The sequence below is a fragment of the Arachis ipaensis genome, chromosome B2 (genome assembly GCF_059453495.1).
Source record: "Arachis ipaensis isolate K30076 ecotype BB chromosome B2, ASM5945349v1, whole genome shotgun sequence".
In the NCBI taxonomy this organism is placed as follows: domain Eukaryota; kingdom Viridiplantae; phylum Streptophyta; class Magnoliopsida; order Fabales; family Fabaceae; genus Arachis; species Arachis ipaensis.
In genome coordinates, this window is record NC_142437.1 from 120,318,161 (window position 1) to 120,329,673 (window position 11,513).

Below are 11,513 nucleotides of genomic sequence, written 5' to 3' on the forward strand. Positions count from 1 at the left end.
AAATAATTGTATTTTTTAATATATATTTTTATGTAAGAATTTCTTTTAGTTTGCGTGAATTTTGGCATAGTTTTTTTCTCTTTTTATTGATCTTATACAATTTTTTTTTGGTCAAGAAGAATCGAACTATAAATTTTTATGCTAAAAAAATTTTGATATTATATCATAAAATTATTTTTTTTTTAAATTTAGTCTAATAAAAAATATAATATATAAATAGTTATATATCTAAATATCAGCTATAATAATTTTTATTTAGTCTATATAAGGTGTAAGTGGGTTTGATTATCTCCATGTATAAGTCTAGAAGAAAATGTTCTAACACAAAAAAATTATATAAAAAAAAATATAAATATAACATCAAAATGTTCTAACCTTTATGATTAATTGCAGTATGATGATGACATCAAATAATATAACATTACTTTTACATAAATATAACTAATCACTTTTGTGTCTCAAATGTAATAATGTACTTATTTTGATGTGTCTTGTTGTTTAGGAGTAAATTGCAACCAATGGCTAAAGGACACCTCAATAAATCCTTTTGAATGAAACACAAAATTAAACATAAAAAATACTCATGATATTCATGAAATATCTTACCTAAAAACAACTCATTCTTCTTCTTTTTTTTCTTTTTTTTTTTTTTCCATTTTTTCAACGACGGATGAGATGTCCATCATTGAGAAGGCACGATACGATTAACATATTATTAGTTTGTAAATGTCCACTTTGATTGATGAAATAAAACTGATTCATATATAGTTTTATTTTTTTTTAATATTTAAACTGAAAATTTAATTCTCGATACTTAGTTAAATATAATACACTCTTTTTCGGTCCACTATAAATCACACTTGCCAAAGAAATTCAAACATATTGTACTTGGTTACTTCAAAGGGAAAATGTAAGAAGGTTCCTGTTCATGACATAATAATTGATTTTAGAAAATTAATTTTTAAACATAAAATAGAAATAAATCTATATATGTAAGCAGGTAAATAAATATAAGACTTGTCCTATATTATTGTTAACCAATTTTCCATTCAGTGATTCTTTAACAATTTCAATTGAAGTGTACTGAAAGGAAGATTCCTTTCAGTGCAATTTAACAAGTATATGGCCAGATAGATATTAATTTCCTGCATTTTCCAAAATAGTATGTTTAAATACTCCTTTTCCCTCTATATTGAAGGAAATAAATATAATGGTAGTTTTGTGAAGTATTTGTCAATACTCAATATGTTATTATTTTTTTTTTCTTTTCTTTTTTTCAGATAGCTACTTCGTAGAACAGTAACCCATTAAAAGTGATATATATTAGACTAACCTTGAGAAATTTAATTTGAATAATATAATACGAAAGAAACAAGAATTGAACTTCCCACTACACTAAGAAATAAAGTGATAAACTATGGTCATAAGGAAAAAATAATCTAATTGAGAAAATTGATAAAATAAAAAAATCATTTAATTATTATTAAATTTGTAACTTTTATCATATGTGCGTTTAATTATTATTTTATTCCAGGGATGATTAGTTACTTTAAAATTTTATCAATTTACCCACTTTAAAAGAATTTGATCTATATTTATCAATAGTTTTGTTAGGAAGACAAGAAAATTAAAATCCATTAAAATGTATATTTACATTTCAAAAAAATAAAATGTTATGTATATAAAATTCATAAATTATATACCTAAAGTCAATATTTACTGGTTATTAAATTTTCTTTGCTTTTTTTCTACCCATATTTATCCTATTTAAATAGCCGAATTCCTATCTATATATATGTCCCATTTTATCCGAATTAAACGACAGAAGGAAAGAAGCCAAATAAATATCTTCAAACAAAAGAAGGATAACGTAGTTGGTAATGACAAAAAAGAGGGTTTGCTTCCGAGTGAACCTATATAGATGCCATGAAGTTCACTTTTAAGGGCACAACGACATTAACTAAGGGCATCCTATGTCCCTCTTAATATTCCATAGTTTAAATATCATAATAATATATATGTTCTAGATGAGCAAGTTGGTATATATAAAATCTGACGCTGCTTGTATAATTTATATGTTATTGATATAATTATTAATGTAATTTTAAATAATAATTTAAGTTTTAAAATAAATAATTTTATAATATAATAAAATTATAAGCATTAGTGCATATATATAATTAATTCCTTTTAATATAAGGTTTAACTATTTTGTTATAGTTTTATTAAATTTATAATTAGATTTTTATATTTTTTTAATTAGGTTCTTGTACTATTTTTAATTTTATGAGTAAAGTATTATTTTGATCTTCAACATTTGAGTCGAATCCTAATTTAGTCATTAACATTTCAAACTTCTTATTTCAGTCTCAAAAACTTTCAAACGTCCTATTCAATCCAAAAAAAATTAAGCGGTTTTAATGTTGTCCTACTATTAAATTTGACACAAACAATTTGCATATTGAAGAGTCAATAGCATTCGATTTCGTTATGTAAGTAAAATTAATCCACCAATGATCATTAATATAAAAATTTTTCTTTTAATTTTGAAGTGTTGATGATTGATTGTTAGGATTCGAAATTTTGTAAAAAAAAATGAGAAGTGTTAAAAAAAGGTTTTGATTATATTTTTCTAACATATGGAAGAAGACATGACTTAACTAGAAACGTTATTAACATTCACATCACTCATTCGATTAACTATCAGTGTCAAATTTATCAATAGAACAACATTGAACATGCTTGAAATTTTTTGGACAGAAATAGGACGTTTGAAACGTTAAGGACCAAATCAGGATTTGGCCTAAATATTAAGAACCAACATAGTATTTTACCCTAATTTTTTATAATTAGGTCATTCCTAGTGTAAAAAATATTAGAGTTAACTGAATATTTTTTCGCAAATTGAAGATATTCATTCATAATTAAAAACCTAATTAGATTTTTTACTGCATGTATTTTAAGAGAAATATTATGTTAATTTTAATATTGTTTACATAAAAATAACCTAATTATAAAATTAAAAACAATATTGAGACCCAATTAAAAAAATATAAAAACCTAGCTAAAAATATAATAAAAATATAAAAATCAACAGAATAATTAAATTTTAATATAATTGTCACAATCTTTCTATTTAGCGACAGTTTTAAAAATGGTCGCTAAATTTTCACCACCATCCACCAATAATTTTAATAGAGTAATAAATATACTAACGTATAATTTATAATTTCTATTGTATTTATATTTGTTAACATATAAAAATAATAACTAATATGAGATTAGTTAAGATGACAAATTCTTTAATTTCGATACTGTTTATTATATACAGTTTTGGATAATTGCTTGAAGAAGTCATAATCCCATGGAAAAATTATGAGCTCTCACGTACACTTAATTTATCATGTGAAACAACAAGAAACCAAAGAGACAAAGCCTAGAATATCAAACATGATGAGCTAAGGTTCACAACATTTTTAAGTCAACGAGATTGTGAAGACCTTTCCAATGCTAAGTACCCTTTAATTTCTCCATCTAAAAATAGTAATAATTAATAAAATTGATGAGAAGGACCTACTAGAAATTATCGATACATACATTTGGTCGATACATTTGATGATGCATGCATGCCCCATGCACATATATAATTACATCCATAAACGGACAGAAGCTAGTAGCTAACATTTTATCAGTTATATCTAACTCTAATTAATCTATATAAACTTATTTATTATAGGATAAACCACCAAAAACAAATTTAAAATATTTTGATGCTGACAAAAATGCTTTTATATTTTGTTATCATCAAAAATATTTTTTAAATAATTTAAAAAATATCAAAAATATCCAACCGTAATTAAAAATCAGTTTCGTTAACGTAAAAACATAACATGACTCATTTATTAATGTCAGAGTCTTACTTATCAAATAAAAATTAAAGTTTATTTATCACATTACTATTTTTTGTTAACGTAGAACATCTTAATTAGTTCATAAGTATACAATTTTTCAAATTTTTAAATAATTTAAGAATATTTTTATCAATAACAAAAATAAAAAATATTTCTATTAACAAGAAAATAATTTTGATACATTTTTAGTGGTTTATCCTTTATTAAATTATTGTTTAACCCTTGTTGCAATACCCTCCTACACATGCACACAGAATTTTTAATTAGGTTTTCTAATTTTTGTATTTTTTTTATTTGTTAAGGTTGCTAATTGACATAGACAAACGAGCTCTATAGATAAAACCAACATAGGTGACAACCATGGATTATTCTTTCCCATGGGCATTTCTTGTGAATTTTTCATAAATTGTTTATGGAGTTGTCCAAGGATACACATATTAATTTTTCTAAATAACTTCTGTTATTGTCTGTTCAGCATTGGTTAGTCCACTAAAAATAGAATATATTTCTAAACTCAATTTATAAATTATATATAAATGCTTATAATTTGAAAAAGCATAATTAAATCCCATTATCTTATACAAAAATACTATATACTAATACTAAAAATTGATTATCATGTGTATAAATATATGTGTTAGTTAATTTATTTTTAATATATATATATATATATATATATATAATTAATTAATTTGGTAACTGGTTTTTTCTTTTTACACGTAACTGTTGAATGTTATATAATATATAATTCTTATTACTTTTGCCAACCCTATACAACACATAGATGTGCTTATTAATTAGACTACATAGTAAATAATGTTCAATAGAAATAGTTTTAAAGAATTTGGTCCCTCATTAAGCCTGAACATAATTGTAAAAGTTGGAATATTGTTGACAATTACTCCATTTATTACAACTAAAATATTATGTTAGCCCACAAGAATTGACTTATTATCTCTTCTACAAACATATAGCATATGTTTCAATCTAGGAGCATTTACTTAAATAATTAGCGTAATTAAGATGGATTGGTCGAGTGGTTAAATAATTTTATTTTGTATATACAATAATTTATGAGTCAGTAATAAACTTTTAAATGAAATTCAAATTTATAATTTGTGACGAATTAGTCGTTGACTTGTCAGATTAAAAAAATACTATAAACAGTCAAAAAAATAGATAAAATAAAATAATTAGCGCAATGTTACGGTTCTTCAAGATATTTACCAAGTTGATTATATAGAGTGGAATATCTATTTCTCTTCCTGAATTTTACGTGTTTAAAAAAAATCAGTATATTGATATATTAATTGATTTTTATTATTTAATTAATGGTTTATTATCAACCACATTCATTTTTTTCAGTAGAATCATATGTGTATCTTTCTATTAAGAGGTAATCTTATTTAATAATTCTCCTCACATTTGTTACTCTGGATTAGGGACTCAAAATTTGAATTAATTAAATTTGACTCGGGAAAGAAGAAAATCTTACGAGCAAAAGAATTGAATTTCACTTTTAAGGTTTTTGTCTGTGTAGTATGCAAGCAAAATGCTAATCATAACATTTTATTTCAGCTCAATATTTCAGGAAGAATAAAAAAAATCAAACTCTAATAAGTATATATGTAAAAAGTTAAATGAACTTAATTAGCTTTATTAAACAATAATTTAAAATTCAATTCAAATATTTTATTCCTATTAAATATTCAATAATGCTATATGACTAAGCTATTTTGATAATTAAGTTCAATCAAATTGGTCCAATAACTTGAGAATTGATAACCAAAAATTTTAGTTTAAGAAAAAGAGGGAGATACATAAAAGAAGAAAATTAAAAACAAAAATTGTTAGAGTTAATTATAAAAATAACTTATTTATCTAGTATTTTTCTTAAATATTCAACTATGCTACTATATATAAAAATTTGCTATCAATTCAGCCACTCGTATAAAATAAATATTAAAATATAAAATATATATTAAAATAAATAAAATAATACATTTATATATAGATACATGATACCTGCTTTTGATATGCATATAATATTTTTGTTAAAAATATATTTTTTTAATAGATAATACTTTTAAATTCTAAATAAAAAGTGTTTTCAATCAATTTTAATATACTAATCAATGTAAAATATTTCATAGTATTTATTAAGTGCATATCATTTTATTTTGTCTATATCCTATATACAATCAACATTGCTTGATCATTAATGTTTATGAAAAAAATCAAAAATTGACTATATATTCTGTTATGAAAAATTTGATTGAATATTTAAAAATATTTTTAAAAAACAACTTATATATTTATCATTTTAATTTTTTAATATTAGAGCTCACACTTAATATACCGAAATAGCATTTTGTAGTTGGTGATAGCACGCACAACTTTTACATGATGTTTATAAACTATAAATATGTCAAATGTCTTTAAAGTATTTTGTGACTTTAAATATTGCTAACCAATCTCTAAGAGGGTAGTAACATACTATCATTTATACCCCCTAAATTTAGGAGCATTAAAAAATGAAAAAGAATATATATTTCAGTAATAGAAAAAAAAATTTTTTTTCTAGAGTTCCAAAATTTAAAAAATTAGTTTAAAGGCCCAACAATAAATGAAAAATTAGTTTGAATTCATTCATTAAATAAGAAAAATTAATCTTTGACCCAAAAAAAAAAAGAAAAATTAACCTCACAAATTTATCAATATTATTATTATAATAATAATAATACTTATTTAAACTCTTAAGTGCAAACATATAAGATTTAAAAGAATAATAAATTTTGAATTTGGTAAGAAATAGTTTTGATTTCTCTCTAAACGATATTCTAAGTGTATGTTTGATTTTACTTTGTTTAATAGAGTGAAAAATGAGTAAAATGAGTTACAAAATGTCATGTAAATTTAATTCAAATTTAGATGCAATATTGAATATAAGAGTTTCTTTACTTATTTATGAATAGCTTGTTTATCTTGAAAAAAAAAATCCGGTCAATATCAAAACTATATGTAACATGAAAACACACTAACATGTAGAAACGAGCATCAATCTCCAAATGATTAAATTTAAATAACTAACTATGCTACAATTTTATTGTGACCTACGACTTTGATGATCTTGTATACCCTTATCCATTTGAAACAATAAAATCAATCATCTATATAATTCACATAAAAAAAACATTTTTAAACATGTATCTTCAAAAGATGAATCTATCCCAAATTTTCCAGTTTTCACATATCATAAATATCCTCCTTACCCAAATTGATGCTACTGCTATATTCTTTGATCACATTTTCCTTCTCTACTCCTAAGTAAGGCATAGGATTGTCAATGCTATCATCATCACCTTGAGACTTTGAGTTATTCTGTGAAGATTCCAAATTCTTTCTCTTCCTCTTAGAGTTGACAAACCGGGACTCCAGCGCTTCCAATGCTTTTCTAGTCAACGGTCGATTCCTTGTACTCTGGCGCCGGTTGACAATGATTGGTTTCTGCTCTTCATGGCCATAAGAAAACTCCTCTATCTCATTGATTTGAGTTACCTCAGATGGAAAGCAAGGTACATTTTCACATTGGTTATCATTGTTTTGTTGTATGATCATAGATGATGGAACTTCAATTTCAACTTCTAAATCAGGTTCAATGAGAGGAAGATTCAAGTCAAGTAACATCTTGGTTTTGATTTTGGTTTCTTCTCCAGGAACTTCTCTAACTCTGTGGTTTTCAACATCATTGCCTTCATTGATCATGTCTGGAATGCTCTCCGATTCTCCACAATGGTACGATTGTGACGAGGACTCGTTAGAATCTAACTTCTTGTCTACAGAAGTACTTACGGTACAATCGCTATACTCTCCACGGTTAGCCATTGCTAACTTTGGTTTTTTCACTATAGGACGCGAATATTTTGAGCAATCTGATATCACATTTTGGACAAATCTGTACTTGTTGATCTCCTTTGAAGGCTCTTGTTCTTCGTAGTTGTTGACTGTATAATCAGGTGACTCTATTTTCACCCTTTTATCAGAGGATTCTTTGACTAGGTTTGAAGAGCTAGTTTGTTCGGCTTGATCTTCAATCTCTTGAGAATGAGATGCACTTTGTTCGGATCCACTGCAGTTGCTAGAGATGGTAGACATACTCAAGGTTCGAAAAGTTGAGATTCTTGGTTTTCTCCCCTTATGCTTATCCGAATCAGAAACTATGGTGGTGTCTACAATTGTGAATTTCATTGGATCTTGACGCTTTGAGCTATGAGTTCGAGGACGTGAAACTTGATGCTTCTTTGAGTTCCCATCTAAGGCTTGCTTTTCCTGTTTTAATTTTTTCTTAGCTACACTCTTCTCATTTGCTTGAGCTTCCATCTCAAGAAGCCTTGGATCAGACGCAACTTTCTTCAACACGTCACTTATGGAATCAAAGTAGTGGTTACCTTTTTGAAGTTTTGCCCTTGAAAATTTCTTGATACCAGGAATAAGAAAAACTGAAGATTGCTTCGAACCAGAAACAGTACCATCCTTGTACTGTTCAGAGTGCCATCCTTTTGCTACAAGACGAGGCCAAACATCTTTCCAAAAGAGATTGTTGGATCGAGCTTTGTTAAGTTTTAGATCTCCTCCATTAAGAAGTTTAACTATGTCTGTGGATGAAATACAGTTTTCCACCTTCTGTGTTTTCTGTTTAACAGAATTGTTGTGCTTGATTTGTGTTTTCTTGGAAATAGTGAGATCTTTTTTTCCTTTGCCAACACCTACTGCCGCTACAAGCTGGTCAATTCCAACGGCATCCTTCAAAGCAAAAAGATAGTCTTGAAATCGCATTTTACCCTCAGCAAATTTCCCTGTGAGCTGCAATAATAAATAAACATCTACGTAAATTCGGATTCCGCTGCTATCTTCTCGTTTATACTATAGTATACAACCAGAACTAAAACTAGTTATAATAATAACAGAGACACTCAAGGTAAGTATTAGTAAGCAATGTTATATTCACATGTATATTTTGTTCAACGCCAAAAATTAATCATCACATATTCACATTCAATAAAATATGACACAAAAATACCTCAACCACAGTGATCTGACATTCCTTTGACACCTGGGAAGATAATCGTGATACCAGCTCTTGTTGCCTCCATCCTATGAATATTTTCTGGCCATATATACGCCGGTTAGATCTCCACTTCCGACACTTTGACCATCGGCAATATCCTTCGGACCTATGAAACTTTCCATAGTAGAAAGAGAGTATTTCTCCCATACTTTTGCTCCCAACAAATCTCTTCACAGTATTAAGATTCTTCCCAAAGGCATAAAGGCCTAGGAGAAAACTGTTGCGCTCAACGTCTGTCCAAGATGGAGCATTCAGCAAGTCGGGTAGAAGACTTGAGCCCCTTGGAGTAGTGACAGATTCTAAAATCTCAAAACTGCTTTTAAGTTTACAATGTGGCCTTGTAAGAGGAATTCTTAGCTTCAATGAAACAGCTTCTGTCTTATCCGAATTTCTTAAAATCTTCACTGACTGACAAATACGAGGCTCTGTTATTAATGATGGAATCTCAGCCTGGTACTGATCTCCAACTCGAGGAGCTTCTTTTCTGTCTTTACGTTTGTTATCCAAATAAGATTTCGTTTCAGTGCCTTCTTTGTTGTCATCCTCGAAGCAAAGAGCCTTCATCTGCTAATATTGGACAGTTAATATTTTTTTAAAAAAAAAAATTAGCTTAGAGAAACAGAGAGTTTGTAAAACATTATGCAGAATTTTAATCAATAATCAATCATTTATCCATCTAATTAATTGATTTCGTAACCAATGATTTGCATAAACAAAATTAAGACAATACCATAGCATAAGTAAAACCCTCATATTTACCTTTAAACATGAATTTAGTGATTCTGAAAATTTAAGGTTTAGGGTATCCATAACCATGTATAATCACAGAAAATGCAATGCGATCTTACTTTTGTTCAAATTTGACTCTTGCATACCATTGAAAAAGATAAAAATTGATTTGAACGATTCTGCAAAGAAACCAATTAAGTAACCACAACTTGAAAAACCTAATCACCCCCAACAGCCGCTACATACCCAAATCGAGTTTCAAACCTAGATCAGCATCTCTCATCTCATAAAAAAAATGTATGAACAATTAATAATTGATGATAAATAAACTGAGCCAGTACCATAGTATAAGTCAAACCCTCATTCATACATTTAAACGTGAATGAGCAAATCCCTAGAGAAGAAAAACAAGAGTAGCAATAATTTTTATATCAGTAAAACTTCGAATGTATGTAGAACCCTACAGCAAAGTAGAAAATACAATACCATCTTATTTTTTATCAAAATTGAATCTTGCATTGCTCTGTTGAAAAGGGGGAAAAAAATAACAAATGACGTGAAATTTCTGCAGAGAAAACCAATCAAGCAACCACATTCTGAAAAATCCAATCACACACAAAAAAGCCACAATATACCCAAATCCAGTTTTAAACCCAGATCAACACCTCATAAACGTTGATTAATAAGATTTTACACAAAACACGAAGAACATTAACAACAACAATAAATAGCAAAAATCATCATCACCACCATTATCATCATGATATCCAAGGTAACACTCTCTTCACAAAAAGTATGAATCAAACAATTAGCAGCCAAGTAAAGAAATGATTGAATTAGCGGGTATGGGCATCAAAATCAACTTCAACATTCAAAATTTTAACACAACTACATATAATTCTGAAACAAAACAAGAGAATACACAATAGTTACAAACATTCCAGATTGCAGAAAAAGAAATGCAATAACATGCAAGGAATAAATATTAAAAAAAAAAAAAAGGATTGTATATGTAAGCCTTAAAAGGGTATAGTGTAGAAACTAGAAATCGATCAAAGTGGGCAAAAGGGTCTTAGAAAAAACCAAAATTTATTGTCAACTTCTTTTCTCCTCTTACCTCTATTGTTGTTGGTGGTGGTGGTGCTGTGAATGAAAAACTGAAACTGAAACCATTGATAAACATAATAGGCATCAAAGAATGAATTAACTAGATAATAATAATAATAATAATAATAATAATAATAAAAGAAGGAACAAGTTTATATACACAAATTAAATGTATATAAAAGAAAAAGAGTTTAATTTGTTAAGTAATTACCTCGTATTGCAACAAGAGATGTCAAGTTTCAGAACCACACCAAATTCTCATAGTTGCATTCTGTGTAACTAGAGCGGAGAGAAAATGAGAGAGAGTATCCAAGTGAAATTATAAAACGAAAGTTCTCTTCATGAGGGAGAAAAAATATCACGATGTTAGTTCTAAATCTATACTGAAATTACGATAATATATACTCATTTTTTATTATTTTTTAATATAATAGCAGCTACTAAAATATTAAAATTTACTTTGGTTACTTTAAAATATTAAAATTATGTAAATTAATAAAAATTTAATTTCAAGATTTAATTTTTTTAACATTAAATTATATATCGACAAATTGGTTATTATGATTGACTTTCTTACTATGTAAATAAAATCTATTCACTTAATATATATATATATTTAAAGAAAAATAACAATTTTA

At 26.9% G+C, this 11,513-nt stretch overlaps 1 protein-coding gene across 1 annotated transcript; it reads right to left on the reverse strand.

The window, feature by feature from the left end:
• Window positions 1-6,983: 6,983 nt before the first annotated feature.
• Window positions 6,984-11,249, reverse strand: LOC107626130 (uncharacterized). Its single transcript, XM_088504067.1, has 4 exons — window positions 11,087-11,249; window positions 10,886-10,931; window positions 8,992-9,603; window positions 6,984-8,774 (listed from the first exon to the last, which is right to left on the reverse strand). Exons 3-4 carry the CDS (start codon window positions 9,601-9,603, stop codon window positions 7,158-7,160), a joined length of 2,229 nt encoding a protein of 742 aa, XP_088360193.1. The 5' UTR covers window positions 10,886-10,931; window positions 11,087-11,249; the 3' UTR covers window positions 6,984-7,157.
• Between the last annotated feature and the right edge of the window lie 264 nt (window positions 11,250-11,513).